Source organism: Podarcis gaigeae (assembly GCF_964106915.1).
Source record: "Podarcis gaigeae genome assembly, chromosome: 4".
NCBI classification, from domain to species: Eukaryota; Metazoa; Chordata; class Lepidosauria; order Squamata; family Lacertidae; genus Podarcis; species Podarcis gaigeae.
In genome coordinates, this window is record NC_139677.1 from 50,758,228 (window position 1) to 50,780,122 (window position 21,895).

The 21,895-nt window shown below is 41.7% G+C and overlaps 1 protein-coding gene across 4 annotated transcripts in view; it reads left to right on the top strand.

Moving 5' to 3' along the window:
* The window catches only part of LOC310842631 (uncharacterized protein), a 37,789-nt gene extending 24,321 nt beyond the window's left edge, over nt 1–13,468 (top strand). For 3 of the 4 annotated variants that reach the window (XR_014563275.1, XR_014563276.1, XM_083734729.1), the window contains one exon: nt 5,263–8,095. Coding sequence is in view for 2 of the 4 variants with exons in the window: in XM_083734729.1 (XP_083590855.1) it covers nt 5,263–5,417 (155 nt within the window). In the remaining 2 variants the exon portion in view is untranslated. Of the gene's footprint in view, nt 1–5,262; nt 8,096–11,076 lie in introns of those variants that run through there. The other variant, XM_083734730.1, reaches the window with a different exon arrangement.
* Nucleotides 13,469–21,895: the final 8,427 nt, after the last annotated feature.

Below are 21,895 nucleotides of genomic sequence, written 5' to 3' on the forward strand. Positions count from 1 at the left end.
CAAAACACTCTAACAAAGCATCCAAATCTTCTCTTGTCAGTTTTCTGGTGCCAACTGAAGACTGTTCTCTTTTTCTGGGCCTTTATTAACTTCTTGAGCATTTGGGAGAGAGATGACAGATGGATGTGTTAATGATATTTTATTGCCATATTGGCTTTTACATTGTGATCTGCCCCAATATCACTTGTGATGAGGGGTGGAATATAAATGCTATAAATAAATGCATAAACGAAACAGGATGCTGTCCTAGATGGGCTTTTGGCCTGATCAACAGGGCCGTTCTTCATGGCTTGTGTGGAGTTCAGCATAAAAGTCCACTGTGACTTCACTTTGGCCCACCACAAAGCAAACCAGCCACAGGCCACTAGGTCAGGTGGTTGCAAAGTACTTGCAGATCTTTAAATGTCAATGCACTTGGAGCTATGAAGTCTGCCCACATTGAGCAGCTTCAAGGCTAAGCTCAACAATAGCACTGAATTTTTGAACACACACAAATGAACACCCTCAGTTTGGAAAGTTACAAGCTGAGCACTGAACTCCAACCTAAGGTTTGTCCCTAGCTTTTTCTCCTTCTGGTTTCCTATTCCCCTTCTCAAACCTTCCTATGGCAGCAGGCCGGAAGCCAGTGCTAAGAAAGACTGAAAATAGGGCCCACCTTTAACTTGACATGTTTCCAGCACCTCAAAATGGAGGATTCTGAGCATACTTGACTCAAATACCTTTGTTGAGTAAACCAGAACACAGGAATCAATGCTTTCTGATTCCTCCTGCCTCAACCTATTCATCTAAGAGGAATTAACTATAGGTCCCAGGATGTGTCACAGTAATAGAGCTCTTGGAGTCTGTTTTGTCACCAGGATATTACAAATGTAAGAACACCTCCCCAGCTTCCCCTGCTGTTTGTTTCTGTTTTAAAATGTTACATTTGGGAAAAGTGGGTGGCAGGGAAGGCAGAAGAGAGGGTGCAGAGCTACCCTCGGCTGATCCTTCTGAGTTCCCAAAGATCTAGTGAGAGAAGATTGAGAGTTTTTTTTTAATAAGAAGTATTCTTTGGAAGAACTCAGATGGTCCAAGTCTGTTCTGAATCAAGGGGGGGGGGTTGCCTGCCTTTAGCTGAATATTCTTGCCTCCTAGTACCTATTGATTTATGGTTACTTGGCAATGAGTGGCTTCAACCCCACCTGCCCCTAGTTGTGGCAGTTGTCCACTGGAATGCAAGCAGGTGGTGAAGCTCCTAATCCCAGTGTACTTCATTGTCTTTCCTCCATTTTAGGCACTGGGTAAAAACGCTTCCTCTTCACCCTGACCTTAGTTTGAATGGTTTTTAATATAGCTCAGTAGGTAGAGCATGAGACTCTTAGTTTCAGTGTTGTAGGTTTGAGCCCCAAGTTGGGCAAAGGATTCCTATGTTGTGTGTGTGGGGGGGGGGGGTTGAACTAGATGATCCTCATGGTCTCTTCTAACTCTACAATTCTAAGTATTTGTGGCCTCTTTTAGTGGGGCAGGATCTGCTGGACTTATCTTTTATTTGTATAGAAGTGCTTCTTTGTTTTAAGTATTTATTGCTCGTGTTTATTGCAGTTGGTTTTAGTGTTTCTATTGTAAGTTGTTTTGAGTCAGTTTTATGAGTAAAGTGACTTAATGATAATAATAATTAATATCAATCTTTGGATTTGCATTAACAATTGCTGTGATGCCTGGTTTCCAGAACAGAGTGCAGCCTGAATTGGTCTGCTCATTCTTTCCATGAGTTTGTGGGAACGCTTTCTGACTGCGCAGGAATATTGGGCCTGTGGAACACTGAATGCCTGGGAACACCACAGTGTACTTGAGGAATGCCCAAGCCCCCTTCTTCCTCTGAAGCAGTTGCTTAGGAGCTGAAGTCACAGAAGTGGGGAATTCTTGCTTCTCACCGTGAGAAAACAAAAAGACACAGGAGGCCTGACAGTGCAGAAATGCTATGGTGCCCGGAGCCTGCCAATGCCATTCCATCAGTTTCACTGCACTGCTATCTCAGTCAGGCAGCAGGAGGGTCATGTGTGTTTGTGTTTCCATAGCTCTGTTTATGCCCAGATGTACATAAAATGAGCATTGAGACTCCGGTAGAAGTGCACTTTCTTCATGCACACAATCTCCTACTATAGATAAAGTGAAAGGAATCCCAGTCTACCTGTATACTGCCAAATCTAGCTGTGTCTAGCACTGAATGGCTGGCTCCCTGTGATACCATGAAGCCACTTCCATCCAGTGGTGACTGGTGCCCATTGAAACTGATAGGAAAGCAGGCAAAGAGGCCAACACCACTCAGATAACAGATATGTATTTTTCTCTAGTTTCTAGAGGTTGTATATACCTACACCTAGTTGCTGAACAAGCAGACATTTTGATTAAGAGATAAAGGCATTATATCTACAAAGTTATCAGTCTGATTCACACATGAAGGCACAACCAACATCTAATGAACTATAGATAGTTCTACAGATAGAGTTTATTGAGGAACATACGTTTTTGGAGTAACGTAAGGTGATATGAAAATTCTGGTTGGTACTGTTTGATCTGCAACAAGGGTAGTCAACATTGTGCCCTCCAGATATTGTTGCACTCCAACACCCATCAGCCCCAGCCGGAATGTTGGGAGTTGTAGCCCTTCTGGAGAGCACCGCATTGACTAGCCCTGATCTACCATGTCTCATTTACAAACACGTCACCCCTTGATGCTGCGGTCAACCTGTGTGGAAAATTCATATATGAACCAGTATCGTCAATGTGGAGAATGCTAGAGAACAATGTTTGTCACTGGATTTTTTTTTAAAAAAACTATTTAGTTGGTTTTTCAAATTACAGTTTTACATTACAATCACATATCCAACATACAACATAAAGACAAGATTCCATAGAATCTCCTGGACTTCCCTCCCCCGTTCGTGGGTCCTATTGTTAATCATTTCCTCCTGCATCTTTTATAATAATCCTAATCTTTTACATCTCCATTATATCCAAAAGTCACCATTAAACTACAAGTGTTATTCCAATCCTACTAACAATTTTAACTGTTTACAATGGTTTTTAAGATAAATTATAAATTTCCCCCATTTTTTATTAAAAATTTGGTCTTCCTGATTTTTGATTCTTCTGGTCATTTTTGCCATTTGTCACTGGAATTAGTTTTGCATCAGTTTTACTTTTTAGCACTGGAAAATATAGCTGGAAAGTGGGTCCTCCAATATATTGGCCTGGGGGAAGAAAAGGGTTTGTATAATGCTTGTTAAAACAAATGAAATGTTTGGTTTTTTAAAAAAAAAATCTAGTACAGGGGTCAGCAACCTTTTTCAGCCGTGGGCCGGTCCACCGTCCCTCAGATCATGTGGTGGGCCGGACTATATTTTGAAAAAAATAATGAACAAATTCCTACGCCCCACAAATAACCCAGAGATGCATTTTAAATAAAAGGACATATTCTACTCATGTAAAAACACACTGATTCCCAGACCATTCGCAGGCCTAATTGAGAAAACGATTGGGCCGCATCTGGCCCCCGGGCCTTAGGTTGCCTACCCCTGATCTAGAACCTTGGTTTGGAGCTCTTTCCCTGAATGAAGTCCCATATTCTGTCTTTATTTTTACCAAAACTACTCAAGAAGATCACAGGTAATTTCAGATTTCATTTTCTGGAAGCTGACAGCCAAAGAGATGAGGATACAACTTACACCATGTTTCCTGGGAATTATTCCCAAAGAACTCAATAGGACTTCTGAGGACATTTGGTGTCTACATTTGTGCAGACATGCGAAGGATTGGGCTGTTAGGTGCTAGGGCCCAGATGCAGCTCACTCCCTGCACGTCCTAGAATACACACCCTTGGATGTTCAGGATGTTCATGAAACGTTATTGCAAGCATCTATTCAACACAGCAGGGGAGATGAGTGGGTACAGAAATATTTTAAATGCTTCCCTTGGCGGCTTCTTTATAGGTGAAACCATAAGAGGGGGAAGGGGTGAGGGGAAGCAGAGGAAGATGGAAGAAAGAATGGGAAGGGGAAGCAACAAAGCAGATTTTTTGAAAACACGTTTTTGAGCTGCCTATGTTAACACACACACACACACACACACACACACACACACACAAAACTCTCAGCTGAAAAAAGTCTTCTAAATTGGTGGACTTTGCCAAGAATATACATCTGGACTATGGTGATAAAAGGCTTTCCCTCCGTGGAACAAATCACTTATCAGACTGATACAAAGTAAAGGAAACATTTTGGTGCAAACAAATTTCAGTTGTATAATAGCTGCAATAAAAAAAAACCTGTTAATTTCTGAGGAACTGTACTTGGAAAGCCCTGTTCAAAACTAGAGTTACCCTTTACTTCAGTGCTAATGTGACTTTTAACCTTTTATGTACAACTCTGCTTATTGTTTATATTTTTAGAAACCCCATAAGTATTTGTGTTATTGGTATTTCTTGAGATTGGTATTTTCCTCTCAAATGTTTTTAGCAACTGTTTTTACCCACCAACCGTTTCCCCTTCTAATTCCTTCTTTCATTGTCATTTCTTAGACATAATTTTAATTGTCTTTCCATTTAAACGTTATTTGGGACCAATTTTTACCATCTTTTCCAGTGAATAACAATGAAAGCTTGGGTTTTCTTTCCACACAGAGTATAAATTTTTGATGTTCTTGTTGGGAAGAGAGGTTTGGAAGGGAGATTTTTACTCTCCAGTAGCTGAGTTAAGCACAATGGTGATTGCTCTGAGGACATTTGCCCTCACTTGTCTTTAAACAAGTGAAAATACTTAGGCTAGAATAAATCACAGACACTTAACTTTGCAAAGAAGTGTATGTTTTACTCAGAGAGTTTCCAGAAGCTACAGCAAGCAAGTCTCTATATGCTGGCAGTAAAGTGAAGATGAAAAAGGTCCCAAACAACTTAAAAAGAAAAGTACTTGGTTTCCTTACAAAAACAATCACACAATCTTCAGGTTAGCAAAGATGCAGGCTTTAAAACCCCCCTCCTGGAGAGATTCCGTTCACTTGCAGCATGTGCTGAGTTGGGAGCCAAGCTGCATGGCTCCTTTGTCAAGGAAAGCAGGAAGCAGGAAGAGAAAAAGAGAGGCCACTGCAAACCTGCCAAGCCACACCCACTCTAGTAATTTGAGTTCAGGGCTCAGGTTAACTTTTTCATGCACACAAGTGTGAGACAGTAACTGTATATTTTTATATTTTTATTTATTAAATTTGTATACTGCCCTATATCCGCAGGTCTCAGGGTGGTTCCCAAGATAACAACAGTTCTGCTATCGTACCTGAAGACACATGGAGAGAAGACAATGTGCTATACACTAAACCAGTCTTCTCCACCCTGGTGCCCTACAGATGTTTTGAACTTCAACCCCCATCAGCCCCAGTCAGCATGATCCAATGGTCATGGAAGATGGAAGTTGGAATCCAACAACACCTAGAGGGCCACAGGTTCCCCATTCCTGGCTTGAGCACGTTTTTTTCAGAGGTGATGGACAGGAAAATAGGGAAGGCAGACCTAGATGGTTTTTATAGTCATTAGGCCAGGAGACAGAGGAGGAAAGGCACAGTGGAATTATTATGCAAACATTTTAAAGCACTGATGTTCTTAGTTGCCCTATTATAAGTGTGCCAGAGATGTATAGAAGGCATGTTTGAAAAACCTAGGTATACTTACTTAGACTCAGGTCACACATCTCACTAACCAACCAACCCCCCATTTATTAACAAAGGTTTGTGATGTCCTGGCTCCCCGGCAACATATACAGGCAGAGAATAGCACTTGGAAGGAAGGAAGAGATCTTTATTCAGGCAAGTAACGGCACAGGCTCCGCAGCAGACGCAGTGCTCAGGAGTCATGATTCAGGAGCAAGGCAAGAAATTCAGAACTGAACAGAGGTGACAAAGATGTCCCAACAGGTTTCTCCACCATTCCACCAAGCTTTTATAGATGAGGCACTACTTACTTGTAAGGCTCTCTTGCCTTGTGAGAATACCTGGAATATAAGCACAGGCTCTGTCGAGGCATATAGGTCTGTTCCCATCTGCAAAGGCATTACAGTGGAACTTCGGGTTACGTACCATCCTCCTTACAAACGCTTCCAGTAATGAGTTCCACTAACCCAGAAGTAGGTGTTCCTGGTAGCAAACTTTGCCCTGGGATGTGAGCAGAAGTCGTGGGCCAGTGGTGTGGCGGCGGCAGCGGGAGGCCCCTTTAGTGAAAGCGCGCCTCAGGTTAAGAACAGTTTCAGGTTAAGAACGGACCTCCGAAACGAATTAAGTTTGTAACCAGAGGTACCACTGTAGCTGGTCCTAGGTGACAACACTGCAACCTAATGCCTCTATTCAGTTGCTGCCACTTCAGTTGATTAAAGTCCTGCCAGCCTCCACTGAGGCTTCCTGTTCTACAGGAAAGTCAGAGGGGACTGACAGCATTCCTGTTCCCCTTTGCAAAGTGACTGAAGTTGGGGTGGAAATGGGACATTGCACCCCCCCAACCCTGGTTCCCACAACTCTGTCCCTTTCCTGTTTCTTCCTGTTCTGTTGGAGCACTGCAGGGCACATGACAGAGGGCAGGAATGCCAGCTGGAGTCTTCCATGTCTTTCAAAAAGCACTTCCTCCCTTTTTTCCCTTTGACCTGCCATTACAGGTGCTGACTACTTGTATACAAAGCAGAACACTCTTAATCTCACGCTATTAGATGCACACTCATTAACGTGTTATAAAAGAAATACTTGAGGAATGACTGGATTGTTGTGTAAGCTAGTACAAGTGTATACAAGGGATGGTTTTTGCTACAGATATAAAAGGTGGGCCTCCAGGCTGCTTGGCTGTGCCACAAGATCTGGGCACTCAGATAGTCTGGATATCTTCCAATCTACTTGCCAAGTTTGAGGCACATTGGGGAAATCTTGTGACTGAGTTCAATTGTTACATTAAGATTTCTATTAAACCTGATACTACACACCTTTCTTTCCCCCATTTCCGGGTTGCCATAGAACATGTTGGATGCTCCTATTGTGTAACAAGAATTGCAACTATAATTGGCACTGCCATACTTATATCCAAGTATTATGTAAAGACTTACAGCTTATCCACAATTCTTCTTGCAGGACCAGGCATCGGACTTCCCATACCCCTGTATAATGAGAGACCACAGAGACTGGTTTGGGGTCAAAACAGGCCACAACTTTATTGAATACAGATGAAAGAGGCTTGAATTGGGCATGGGGCAATCTAAATACTTCCAGCCCGCCCGTCGGAAGTGACGCGTGGTCAATCCAGGCAGAGGTTCCTAAGACTTACATCCATTAGGGTGACCCCCACAGGGACCACTGTCTGGGGGAGTGCCTTTGGCTCTGGTCCAGGCCACTCCCCCCGGATCCCTTTAACAAAATACCCCAGCGTATGGAGGGGCAGGCGGAGACTACAACCTCCCCTCCATCCAAAACAAAGGATTGCCCTAATGCCCAACCACCCACCGAGAAAATGCTCACCGCCAAACCACTCACACCTGCATCCATGCCCTATTGCCTTCAATCGTATCTCTCAACCAAATATTGTTTCCTGCTAAGGAAAGATGCATGCCATGGGCCAATGCCTCATTTGAGAATGTGATCTTGTGGTGGGAAACTACCCAACCTCCCCACTGGAGTATGCTCCGCCTCACTGTGTGATTAGCCTTTTTCCTGAGCTTGGTTAATACCCAATGGCTCCGGGTTGTGCCATTGCCATCTCTCAAGCATCTCGGACCAGCCCAGGCTTATGGAGGGGTGCAAGTTGAGGAACATCTGCAAGTCCTCAATTATGGCCCACATTAACCAATCTTTCATTGGCCCAAATTGTTTCCCCCCAACTGGATGAGCAAGGCATCCGGGGGGGGGGGGGGGAGTGATTCAATTCTTGACAGGATTAAGGGCATAAATGCAGGCCACTTCATGCCCCGGTGACCAAACTAGTGGATCAAGATGTTAGACGGCAGCCCAAGCGCAGCTCCAAATCCAATGGTGATGGTGTGCATCCGAGCCCAGTGCACAATACTGTGACCGCTAATCCAGATATACTTGTTAAAAGAACCTGCAAAGAAATTGCGATAAAGTAGGTTGTGAGTTTTTGATGCTGGCAGCGTATATACTTCCTGTAGATCTCCGACCACCACCTGCCCATGGCCTTTATATCCTTGACAGAAGCACCGCAGCTTCAAGCTGTGGTGGCTGCCCCAATTCTGAATGAATGTGTGGCATACTGCTGGGCTTGCAGGCCGCACCTGGTAATTGCCTTACACAGGGCCCTAGAGAATTGATTCCTGGCCAGGGGAATGAATGAAGAGGGGGCCATCAACACTGGGGTACAACTGAAGAAAACACCTAACATCCTTCACTGGGCATGGGCCCACACACCTGATTGTGGGAAGTTGAATTGAAGCACCTTTGGCCGGTTGCTCCGTTTTTGAAGCCTGGATATTGATGTAAACAGAGGATGGGAAAAGAGAGATATCGCTAATGAGAAGCCCCGCCCCCCAACCAGCCCCACCTGTTCTATTCTGCACAGGCACACAGTCACCCACTCTAAGTGCCCCAAAGAAGGCCACGGAATACGCTGCTCTGAAGAGCCTATACAGTGGTATCTCGTGTTAAGTACTTAATTCGTTCCGAAGGTCTGTACTTAACCTGAAACTGTTCTTAACCTGAAGCACCACTTTAGCTAATGGGGCCTCCCGCTGCTGCTGCACTGCTGCTGCACGATTTCTGTTCTCATCCTGAAGCAAAGTTTTTAACCTGAGGTACTATTTCTGGGTTAGCGGAGTCTGTAACTTGAAGCGTATGTAACCCGAGGTATCACTGTACACAAAGCCGGACCAGCAAATCGATGGCAATAATCTCCAAATTTGCTTTAATATGTCGAAGGTTATGGGTCTGCACTTATCTGGAGCTGGGGGAGTCAATCTATGCCATCCTTCCATTGCCTTCTTAACTAAGAATTCCAAGCAAGGGTCAATGGAGAATAAGCATTTGGAAAAGAAAGTAATACCAGTCGCTTGGACAGTTAAGGTCTTGGCTGCGTTGCCCATGGACCTACGATGGGCAAGGTATTGCAGAACCTGCCCTTCCATTGGTGCTGAGGGGGTGGACCTGGCACACATGGTGCCAAACTGTAGCACAGGACCCTTGTTTGAAGCAGAGGGTGAGGCTGGAAGTGAAGGTTTCAAATTCCTCCCATGCCTTTTTATAAGATAGAAAAGCAGATGAAGTAGTAGTTGTCCTACTGCTTTTTCCAGTGGGAAACCACTCTTTAGTGCTCAATCAGAATAAATAGCAATTCGGGTTTTCTCTGGATTGACATTGCTTCCCTTGGAAAGGTCAAGGGGAAAACCACAAGGTACGGCACAAGCAGAAGCATGGATGAGCCCAAAGTTGGTACAAGAGCTTGAATCCCTTAACCTTAAAGGAACCTTCAGTGGGAGGGGAAACTGTATTAAGGCTGTTGTGTGAAGTTCTGAAAACAAGCAAAAGCCTTCTCACAGTGCAATGCTGAAATGTAGTGTGAGAAACAATGTGCAAAGGAAGAAGGCTGTAGCATATAAACTCTAATGGGTCCTGAAGAGGTCTGCAAAAGAACTTGTATACAATCTTACACAAGAGCTTGAGCAAATGGAAGAATTTCTCTGAATGTGGGGCCACTTTTCTTATGCAGTGCATTTTGACGAAGCTTTCTGCTGGTGGAAGCCATGATGTTCTTATAGAAGCCCTATTATGGCACAGTCCAGGAACAAAGTCAATGCTGTCGTGGCTGTCCTTGGCATCTTCTGCTCTCCCCTCCCCTTGTGCACACCTTCCAATGCTCCAGCCCCAAATAAACTCCTTGCCATAGAGTAAGTCAGCTTTTCCTCCTGCTACAACTGGGTGGTCGTCAACTGCTGTATCTCCATTTCTGTTTCCATCTCCCATAATAGTAGAATAATAATGGCTGTTTGCACAGATTACTCTGACAGTGTGCATGAAGCACATGTACATGTGTAAATATTAAGTAGTATTAGTTTCTTCCTCTTTAAATTGGCAGGTGACCCGACATGGGGGCGTATGTCCGCCTTTCCCTGTGGCATGTTGCCATATGGCACCATTCCTTTGCTGGAGCCATCTGGATTTGATTGAGTACACATGTTCTCTCCTCTCCCCCCCCCCTTTTTTTTTTTTACTGGCACCGAGCCTCTTGATTGGTTGTGCACTCTGCTTGTGGAATAATCTGCAATAATCCAAGGATGTGGGATAAAGTAATTGGTGGATGTGGGCTAATAAGTCTGGGTGCAAAGGACTTTGCCTTAGTGCAGAGAATTGGACTGGATGTCCTAGTACTAGAATTCTGTGGTTTCATACAAATATAGCTTGTTTTCTTTAAACCGCAAAAGAAGTCAGCCTTATTCCCTTTGGGGTTGTCTTTAAAGTCTGCGGCCAGCAGAGGTCAGAGCTGCACTACAGAACATACCATTGAAAAGAGAATGCATTGACTTTTAGAGAAGGAGCGCCCAGAAGGGAACACACCTAGCTCCTTCCAAAATCAGAAGTCTCCATAGAGTGTGCGTTACTTTGTCACAGTCAGAATAACTTTTTCATGGATTGAATAAAACAGGTTCCACTTAGGAGGCTGACGTTTGCAATCTCTGCCGTCAAAACCGAGATGGTGCTTTTAAAACTGCATTTCAAATAAGATGTTTTTCAATGCTTTGCATAAATCAAAACTTTTCCATTAGTGAAAGCTCGAAGAGTGTTATCAGCAAGGTTACAAAATGTGTTTACTTACAGATCTGGAAAAAGCAGCAGTGTTGAGGCATCAAATTTGTCATCTGCTCATGACTAGCAGATGGTCCTCCTCCTTTACAAGTGAGCTTCATGACTCACATGCCGTTTGCAAATCCAAGCTTGTACTCGACTGCAAAGGAGAGGTGGACATCCATGCTGCCAGCCCGTTTGATGCATTTGGTGTTTACTGATAATTTTTTCCTTAGATTTTCTGAAAGGTTGTATATTACATTTATCTTCTGCTTTCTTTCTGGGAAGCTCAGGAAAATCCACATGGTTCCTGCAGCTCTGTCATCCAGGCAGCAACCAGATCTGGATCCAGCAAGGATCCTCTTCTTGTAGATGCCTCCAAGGACTGTGCACTTTCCAGTTTGAGAGATACTGACTCCATCAAATAGCTTATTATTTTCAATCCAAGGATTGTCTCCCATTCCAGAACATCTCCACTCCATGAAATGTAGCATATATGCTTATTTCTATTTGTGCTCTACATAACAAATATCAAAGCATTTGAAGAAAGAAGAACACTGGGAATGTGGTAAGGGCCAATAGATAAGCATGATTTGTTATAATTTGGGAAATATAAGCAGATGTAGACATCTGGTATAAAATAGATAGGATAGAAGTTGTTAAGTTAAAGTGAGATATTCATTCAATTTTTTTTAAATGAAAAAGATTCCAATTTCATAAAGGCCAGCTCATTTTTGAACCTGTTCGTGAGCATTCAAAATACTTGCAACATCCCTATGCTCAAGAAAGAATGGAGAGTACACTTAATAAATGATCATCTGTCAAATTGGAACAGAAGCCAAATGCAACAGTTTGAGATTAATAACTTCTGGATTAATATAAAAAGCCTTGGTAAAGTTCAGTTGCAATAGGCTAGAAGCCTGCAGTTTTCTTTGTGTTTCATTGGCTTGTTACACGGAAAGATTGTAAACCTTCATAGTTTGTAACTGTTATAAAATGTGCATTCTTAATTCAGTTCCTAGTGTAGTTCTATCAGGGGTAAAATCACTATATCAATATACTCCCCAGCAGCAGTGTTCAGGACTGCAGCTGTTACCTGTGGATATTGCAGATGCCATGCATAACTGATTACAGTACCTCAAGCGGTGGCGGTGGTATTACATTAAATACAACAATAGTGTCTTTGGGTGTCAAGAACCACCACTTTCTGAAGCTGTTATCTGGTAGCCTCACCAGCAGAATCACACATAATCACTATTACAGATTTATTTAATCACAAGGGAGTGCTTGGCAAGGTACAGAGGCATCTTCAATATTTTATTTTCATTCCTTATTACAGTAACACAGCCTTTACCCGAGCAATCTGATCAAGGGGGGCAGCCCTATTTTAAATATGTCCCACTGATTAATTCATTCAAGTTACTGCTCCCGGTTTCAGCACCACTTTTGAGCAATTGTACTCAGGATTCAGCTGTGCTCTATTAATGTGATTTGGCACCCAAGCTCCATGCATTTATCTCAGTGTTACCCTGTGACATTGTGATAGCATCTATTCAGTACTGAGGGAACATTTTTGACTTGGGATGCTGAGCTTGTGTACATGTTGGTATGCACCACCAGTCTAAGCACTTAACAGCTGGTTCCAGAAATCTTAATATCCAAACACATTGCCTCTGGTGGAATGTTATAAAGGGTGGCATTAAACTAAGTTTTATTCACAGCTGACCCCCTGAATTCAGTGGATCTAACTTAATCATGTTCATTGATTTCAATGGGTCTATGCTGAGTAAAGCATAGTTGAAAAACACTCAAAGAAAACTGCAGTGGGTTGAGGCAAGACTGAGCTATTGCACTTAGTCCCAATAGAAATTAATGGGTCTTACTTTTCAGATTGATTTCAATGGGGCCTTAGTTTAACTTGGTGTGAGTGGATCCAGCCCAATATTTTTATTAGCAGAACTGTTGTTTTAAGCCCTCCCCCTTTTTGTGCCTGAAGCTTTATTAGGATAATTTAAAAATAGAAATCTTCAAAATAAACAACCCCCTATAAGCCCTACTCGGTTCCAAATTCCTCCTGGATACATAACAACATCAAAGGCAATGCCAATCACACTTTGCCAAAAATGAAAATGTCTAAAGCGGTATCATATCTTTTCGAATTTTTATGAGAGGCATTGTTTTTTTACATTTGCACAGAACAAATTTGCTCTGTAAACATTTGTTTCTGTTGCCTGATCATGTTAAGTTTGATATCACTGCATGATGCTTTTATTTGCCATGCTTCAGTACCACTGTGGAGGCTGCAGAAGAAAGATGGTTTTCTAGCTATGGAAGGTGAACCCAAGATAACTTCTTTGCTCTTCTATAAACTACCCTGGATATATTATCATCTTTTCTGTATAGGATCTTCTTAGTGACACGAACCAAACCTCATAGATTACTCCAAGATGTGTGAATTCAGTTAGCTTCAGATACACAATTTAGTTCACCTTTAGCATAATTAAAAACACTGAATATTTGAAAGTGGAATATCCCCTGCATCTGATATTATATTAATGTTACTTTAACCTGTTGGGCCTATTAGGGTCCAGGAACCACCTGGCTTTTCCCTGGCCCAACAGTTGTCTTTCCCTGTTGAGTAAGGATAAGTTTTTGTGAAAATAAACAATTACATTTTTAATGCAGTCTTCACCAACGTTTGCTCTTTTTCAGCTATTTTGTTGTGTTATTTAGGGATTTCTGTAAATTCTAATAAAAACTAACCTGATCCACAACTTCCTAATAGGCAGAACAAAGTATAATCATCCTTTGGATTTTGCGGTCATCCACATGTTGTGATATAGTTCTTGACTTTAAAATATAGCAAAATACACGAAAAATATGTGCTTTAGGCTAAAATTCATTTAGAAATGTGACATTTGAGATAAATATATTTTAATCATGCATAATTCTTTTTCAAAAAACAAGTCTTTAAAGATGCATTTAAATACAATTTTTAATGCAGATTTTTTTATTATAAAAAAGCAGTTTAATGTGGACAGGGGAGAGAATACATGTGAAATTTGCATGAACCAGAAAGAGCATGATCTATCCATCTCTGGTAGAGGATACTAGATGCTAATGGAGTTATTGCTTTGTTTATGCCCATTTGAAAGGTGAGTTAGGAAGATGGATCTGTTGAGAAAAAGTCACACAAAGTTGTTTCAATTTTTTTGTATATGGAATGAAGCTACACAGACTCTCATCCAGTTGTATAGTGATAAGATGATATAAACACAAAAAAGGGAAGGAAATAAAATACAGTTTTATTCATTTATACATATCTTTCAAAACCACCCTTCATCCCAAGCAGAGCCTAAGGCACAGAAGAACAGGTAATAAATACAATTACAAAACACAGATATCGCTCAGAAAACAGGAAGCCATATATGTTACATTTATAATGAAGGAAGGGTTCCAAACATACTAATATGTTTGGAAATCCCTTTAGCACTTTTGAAAAGTGAAATATTTGTTCCAAAGCACTTCAGAAGCTTGACTCAAGTGCTGAATCCAAATCACAATTCCTCCCCATTCACTATTATTGGGATATTTAAAAATACAAAATAGTTTTTCTTTTTGGAAGAATTTGATGAAAGGTGCAGACATAGTACCCTCTCCAAAGTGGAAGCCTGCCAAATTACAAATAGTTTTAGGGGGTTTGTGTGTGTCTATGTGTCTATGTCTATGTGCTGGGCACCTTAAAAAAATCCTCCAAAATGAAAACACAATCTGCAACTTTTTAAAAAATGTTAGAATTGGATGTAATATGCAGCAACAATAGCACCTTCTAATTGGATGAATCTGGCAATTTACAGAAAAATAACTTCAAGGATTTTGGAGCTAGGCAACCTTTAATATTTATTTTGGGGATTTTTCTCTCTCCCTTTGGTCTTCTGGGCAACAATTTTATTATGAAAATAGCATACAGTTGCCTCTAGGAGATTAATCTGTAAAAAAAAGGTATCTGTTTCCACATTTTAGCATTTTTCATATATGACAAGCTTGTGGAGAAATGTTTTAATTTTTGCACTTCCTGCATCTTATTTAAAGTCCAAATCTCCAAAATGCCCCAAAGAAGTTAGAAGGTCCCTGCTGTGGTTTGGGGTGCCAACAAAAGTCAATTTTTCCTCAATATGAAAAAATTCACTTTCCACAAAGAAAATAAAATCCAAGGTACTTGATAAGATCACAGAAGGTAATAATGTTTTGTGAGTATTTTTGTTATCTTCCAAATAACAATTTGCAACCAAAAATTCAAACGTCACAGAAAACAAACCAAAGCAGCTGTGAACTCAGTATGTGGTATAAAAAAATGTGTTGTAATATAAAACTGAACTGTGTCCATGACAGTCAGCTGCAATGCAATACAAAGGAGCAAATCTCACTGGCATTATGACTTAAGCTATATGTTGGTAAAATGCCCTCCAAATGTTGACCAGACTCTGGTGCCCATCACCAGCAACATCTAAAAGGCTACAGTTTCCCTACTTCAGCAAATAATAGATCTGAAAACAGATCTAAGTGAAAGCTGTGAGAGACAAGAAGCTGTACACTGAGTGCTACCAAAGATGATTCTGTATTGTATAATAGTTTTGATGGTGAAGCCAGGGTTTGGTTCCCTTCAGATGTTATTTCCATTGCTAACAACTGCCAGGCAGGATAAGTCTATCAGCAGCTAAAAACTACAGTGACTATGATCTACCTGCACCATCAGAGCCAGTATGCCTTTGAATACCAGTTGCTGGGAATGGTTTGCAGGATTCCCACGGGCATCTGGTTGGCAACTGTGAGAACAGGTTGCTGGACTAAATGGGCCATTGGCCTGATCCAGCAAGTTCTTCTTGTGTTTTTATGCTCTAGTGTTTGAGCATGTAAATGTTTCTTTAATAATTAGCAAGAGTAAAAATTATCCTCCCAATCCCCTTTCTGCACAGCTTTTACAGAGGTGTATATATTCCACTAGCTTGGAGTTTCCAGTCCTGTTTTACGTGCCAGCAGTAATTGCTATGCTGCACAAGCTTTTACTCACGCTATCAGATAATGGCAAATATTTGGACAAGTAACATTTGAATCTTGTTTACTAGGGTACTTTCTCCAGGCTAGGATAACTTGCTCCTTTTTATAGCTGAAAGGGCCCTTTCACAAGCCCACTTGATCCCATGAATATCGGAGAGAAAAGTCACTAACCTGATGACTCTTTCACTACAAAATGTTCCCATGGACTGGTCTCAACCGAAGCATCAGATAGATTTTGTCTGTCGGGACTTGCTGCAAGAGTTACTCAGCACTACAAAGTGCTATGTAAATAAGTTTATGACACTTCCTCAGAAGAAGCCCAGTGGGGAAATGTGCCATGTCAATACAAGTCAACACAGCATATGAAATACTCCTGAACACATTTGATCAAACGATTTCCGTGTACAACTCAAAACACTTTTGCATATGAAAGCAAAAATGCCAACTTTTCCACCTCCAGCTTTAATACCACAGGGCTGGGGGTTGAGTGGGAGAGTTCAGGACTGCTTGCTATACACTGACAATGGAAAAATTTGACCACACGGAGGAGATAAATGAGTTTCCAGCACCTTTTTTTCCTCACTTATGTGGTGGTTTGACTTTGAAGCAAGAAAAAGGCAGTTTGCTTGCTTAAGAAAAGACACTACCAAGCACAACCTCCACTTCTAGGATTTACAATCATGAATTTGATAGCCAAAATGAAATTCATGACAGAACAAAAAAACAAAAAAAAGGATTGTTCTCTCAAAATAGCACTCATTTGTTTAATGAAACTATGCATGTTAGGAATTTTAAATATTTTAAATTTACACTTTACATACTATGCAAGACAGTTGTTAAGTATATGGTAATTATTTTTATGATATCTAATTTGGAGTTCGTATTTTCGTAGATACCTTCATTCAGTATGTACAGGATCCAAAGCCCCAAATCCTTAGTCCATGAAACTTCCATTTTAGCTATCATTATTAGCAGTCAATAAGAGAAATTGAAGCTTAGTAGACAGGTGGCAAATGCTAGGAAGTACCAATGCAATGAAATCCATGATCAGTCCAACATAGCTTCAGAAGAATTTGCAAATTATTAACTTTGAGCATGCTCTGTCCATCTGTGTCTCCAGGTCATTGGAGCTGACTCAGAATTCCACTTTCAGTTAAAACATATCTTTTGAATTTTTTAAAAAAACAATTGTTCCTTTCTGCCACAATTATATGTATTATGTGCTGAAAATATCCAAATTTTGCACCAGGAATCTCAAGAAATCTATGTGTACATTCCATACATTTAAAGCATATTTACACCCAAAGGATCCTGGAAACTGCAGTTGGTTCTGGGAATTATAGCTCTGTGATCAGAGAAAGCCATGCTTTTTAAATGGGTGTCAAATATAGTGTGTAAACTCCTCACCACAACATTTGGGTGCAGGTCCCAATTGTCCAATTTATATATAGAAAGTGCCTAAGAGTGTGTGGGGGGGGGGGACTGAGCAAAGAAACAGAAAAGATGCCCTTTTTTATTTTTGGCTATTGTTTTTAAAAACAGAATTAACAGCATTACAAAAATGACCAGCAGTCATGGGGTCTGCACTTGCTCTTGTTGCAGGATGTATCTCTATTAAACTTTTATTCTGTCGTACACACCTAAAAGCATTCACTATTCAGTCTAATGATTTAACTGATGGAATGTTAGACACCCCTTCATGGATCACTGCCTTGCCGTGGCGAAGGGGCTTGAAGAACTCAGAGAAGCTATGAACTATGCCGAGCAGGGCACCCAAGATGAACAGGTCATAGTGGAGAGTTTTGACCAAACGTGATCCACCTGGAGGAGGAACCGGCAAGCCACTCCAGTATCCCTGCCAAGAAAACTCCATGGACAAAGACAACAGGCATATAAAAGATATGACGCTGGAAGATGAGCCCCTCAGGTCGGAAGGCGTCCAACATGCTACTGGGGAAGAGCAGAGGGCAAGTACAAGTAGATCCAGAGCTGATGAAGCGGCTGGGCCAAAGCCGAAAGGACGCTCAGTTGCGGATATGCCTGGAAGCGAAAGGAAAGTCCAATGCTGTAAAGAAAAATATTGCATAGGAACCTGGAATGTAAGAACCATGAACCTGGGTAAGTTGGATGTGGTCAAAAGTGAGATGACAAGAATAAATATTGACATCCTGGGCATCAGTGAACTAAAATGGATGGGAATGGGTGAATTCAGTTCGGATGACCATCATATCTACTACTGTGGGCAAGAAACCCGTAAAAGAAATGGAGTGGCCCTCATAGTCAACAAAAGAGTGGTGAAAGCTGTACTAGGATGCAATCTCAAAAATGATAGAATGATCTCGATACGAATCCAAGGCAGACCTTTTAACATTACAGTAATCCAAGTTTATGCACCAACTACTTGTGCTGAAGAAACTGAAATTGACCAATTCTATGAAGACTTACAAGACCTTATAGAAGTGACACCAAAGAAGGATGTTCTTCTCATTATAGGGGATTGGAATGCTAAAGTAGGGAGTCAAGAGATAAAAGGAACAACTGGCAAGTTTGGCCTTGGAGATCAAAACGAAGCAGGGCAAAGGCTAATAGAGTTCTGTCAAGAGAACAAGCTGGTCATCACAAACACGCTTTTCCAACAACACAAGAGACGACTCTACACATGGACATCACCAGATGGGCAGCATCGAAATCAGATTGATTATATTCTCTGCAGCCAAAGATGGAGAAGCTCTATACAGTCAGCAAAAACAAGATCTGGAGCTGACTGTGGCTCAGATCATCAGCTTCTTATAGCAAAATTCAAGCTTAAAATGAAGAAAGTAGGAAAAACCACTGGGCCGGTAAGATACAATCTAAGTCAAATCCCTTATGAATACACAGTGGAAGTGAGGAACAGGTTTAAGGATTTAGATTTGGTGGACAGAATGCCTGAAGAACTATGGATGGAGGCTCGTAACATTATACAGGAGGCAGCAACGAAAACCATCCCAATGAAAAGGAAATGCAAGAAAGCAAAGTGGCTGTCCAATGAGGCCTTACAAATAGCGGGGGAGAGAAGGCAAGCAAAATGCGAGGGAGATGGTGAAAGATACAGGAAATTGAATGCAGATTTCCAAAGAATAGCAAGGAGAGACAAGAAGACCTTCTTAAACGAGCAATGCAAAGAAATAGAGGAAAGCAATAGAATGGGAAGAACCAGAGATCTGTTCAAGAAAATTGGAGATATGAAAGGAACATTTCGTACAAAGATTTCCATAATAAAGGACAAAAGTGGAAAGGACCTAACAGAAGCAGAAGACATCAAGAAGAGGTGGCAAGAATACACAGAGGAATTATACCAGAAAGAAATGGATGTCTCGTATACCCCAGGTAGTGTGGTTGCTGACCTTGAGCCAGACATCCTGGAGAGTGAAGTCAAATGGGCCTTAGAAAGCACTGCAAATAACAAGGCCAGTGGAAGTGATGGTATTCCAGCTGAACTATTTAAAATTTTAAAAGATGATGCTGTTAAGGTGCTACACTCAATATGCCAGCAAGTTTGGAAAACTCAGCAGTGGCCAGAAGATTGGAGAAGATCAGTCTACATCCCAATCCCAAAGAAGGGCAGTGCCAAAGAATGCTCCAACTACCGCACAATTGCACTCATTTCACACGCCAGTAAGGTTATGCTTAAAATTCTACAAGGAAGGCTCAAGCAGTATGTGGACCGAGAACTCCCAGAAGTGCAAGCTGGATTTAGAAGAGGCAGAGGAACCAGAGACCAAATTGCAAACATGCGCTGGATTATGGAGAAAGCTAGAGAGTTCCAGAAAGACATCTACTTCTGCTTCATTGACTATGCAAAAGCCTTTGACTGTGTCGACCACGGCAAACTATGGCAAGTTCTTAAAGAAATGGGAGTGCCAGATCACCTCATCTGTCTCCTGAGAAATCTCTATGTGGGACAAGAAGCTACAGTTAGAACTGGATATGGAACAACTGATTGGTTCAAAATTGGGAAAGGAGTACGACAAGGCTGTATTTTGTCTCCCTGCTTATTTAACTTATATGCAGAATTCATCATGCGAAAGGCTGGGCTGGATGAATCCCTAGCCGGAATTAAGATTGCCGGAAGAAATATCAACAACCTCAGATATGCAGATGACACAACCTTGATGGCAGAAAGTGAGGAGGAATTAAAGAACCTTTTAATGAGGGTGAAAGAGGAGAGCGCAAAATATGGTCTGAAGCTCAACATCAAAAAAACGAAGATCATGGCCACTGGTCCCATCACCTCCTGGCAAATAGAAGGGGAAGAAATGGAGGTAGTGAGAGATTTTACTTTCTTGGGCTCAATGATCACTGCAGATGGTGACAGCAGCCACGAAATTAAAAGACGCCTGCTTCTTGGGAGAAGGGCAATGACAGGCCTAGACAGCATCTTGAGAAGTAGAGACATCACCTTGCCAACAAAGGTTCATATAGTTAAAGCTATGGTTTTCCCAGTAGTGATGTATGGAAGTGAGAGCTGGACCATAAAGAAGGCTGATCGCCGAAGAATTGATGCTTTTGAATTATGGTGCTGGAGGAGACTCTTGAGAGTCCCATGGACTGCAAGAAGATCAAACCTCTCCATACTGAAGGAAATCAACCCTGAGTGCTCACTGGAAGGACAGATTGTGAAGCTGAGGCTCCAGTACTTTGGCCACCTCATGAGAAGAGAAGACTCCCTGGAGAAGACCCTGATGCTGGGAAAGATGGAGGGCACAAGGAGAAGGGGACGGCAGAGGACAAGATGGTTGGATAGTGTTTTCGAGGTTACCAGCATGAGTTTGACCAAACTGCGGGAGGCAGTGGAGGACAGAGGTGCCTGGCGTTCTCTGGTCCATGGGGTCACGAAGAGTTGGACACGACTAAACGACTAAACAACAACAACAACAACATGTTAGACACATTAACTATTGATCCAAATTTTCCTGTACTTGTCTGGAAGAGGTCTTGCATTGCCTCTGATATTTGTATAAGAAATAAAAACTGACCATGTTGCATCAAAGGAGTCCTGTTTTATTTTTCCACAGATTAAGAGAAGCTGCTGGGTTAATTTTTCTGCCACTATAGTGTGTGTGTGTGTGTGTAAAAACCAGCTTGGTTTTTTCCAGTATTGTGATACGATCAAATATGCCACCACAGCTACAAATGTTAATAATTTTTAAAACACTGTCCCCGACAAAAATACATCAGTAATTTAGGATACTTGCATATGTTTTTACCTGTTACTTTAGTCATTTCTCTTACCAACAACACCTGCCTCTGAAAAGAGAGATAAAATTTCTGCTTTGCTTAAAAGTCCACTGGCATTCCTGCTATACAGTCATCCAGTCTGTAGTGCCATCTATGCAACATTTGTGTGAGTTCCCTCTCACTAGGAGCACCCAGAGAGGTTTGGCTTGGTTTATATTTCTGCAGAAGAGCTGACAGTATCTGGTATCAGGTGAGAGCAGCTGGCTAGGGTGAGATTCTGACGGGTGGTTAGAGAGAGTTGGATGTCACACATTAGAAGGGTGGGAGGAGAGAATAAGATTGTTTGGATGGAGAGATTCTTTTGGTGCCTGGCATTTTGTGAGGAATATTATCTTCCTGTTGGTGAAGCTGTGTTCTAATGAGTGATTAAAGTATTATAGGAGGTCAGTGGTACAGTATTTCAGAGCCAGTGGTGTGTGGAGTAAGGGTAGGTTGTCAGGGCATGTGGATGTAGGGAATTTGTTGCATGGTGGGGTCTGAATAGTGTGGCTGAATGTGTAAATGGGGAGTGGTTAGGTGAGTATTGTGTTGGTTGGGTGCTCAGGAGTCAGGACACGGAGCAGGATGGCAGGAAGGCCACATAAGAGGGATTGTGGGATGGAGTGGGTTTCCCTTGCCATATCAAATTCCATTGCTGCATATTTTTAGTGCCTCCTTTAGATGACTCTTCCTCCCCCCCCCCATTCTCTTAAGCCTAAATATGGTGCCTGTAGAACGTTCAAATAGTATAATAGGTTTTTAAAAAATTGCCCTTCATGGCCATTTTCAG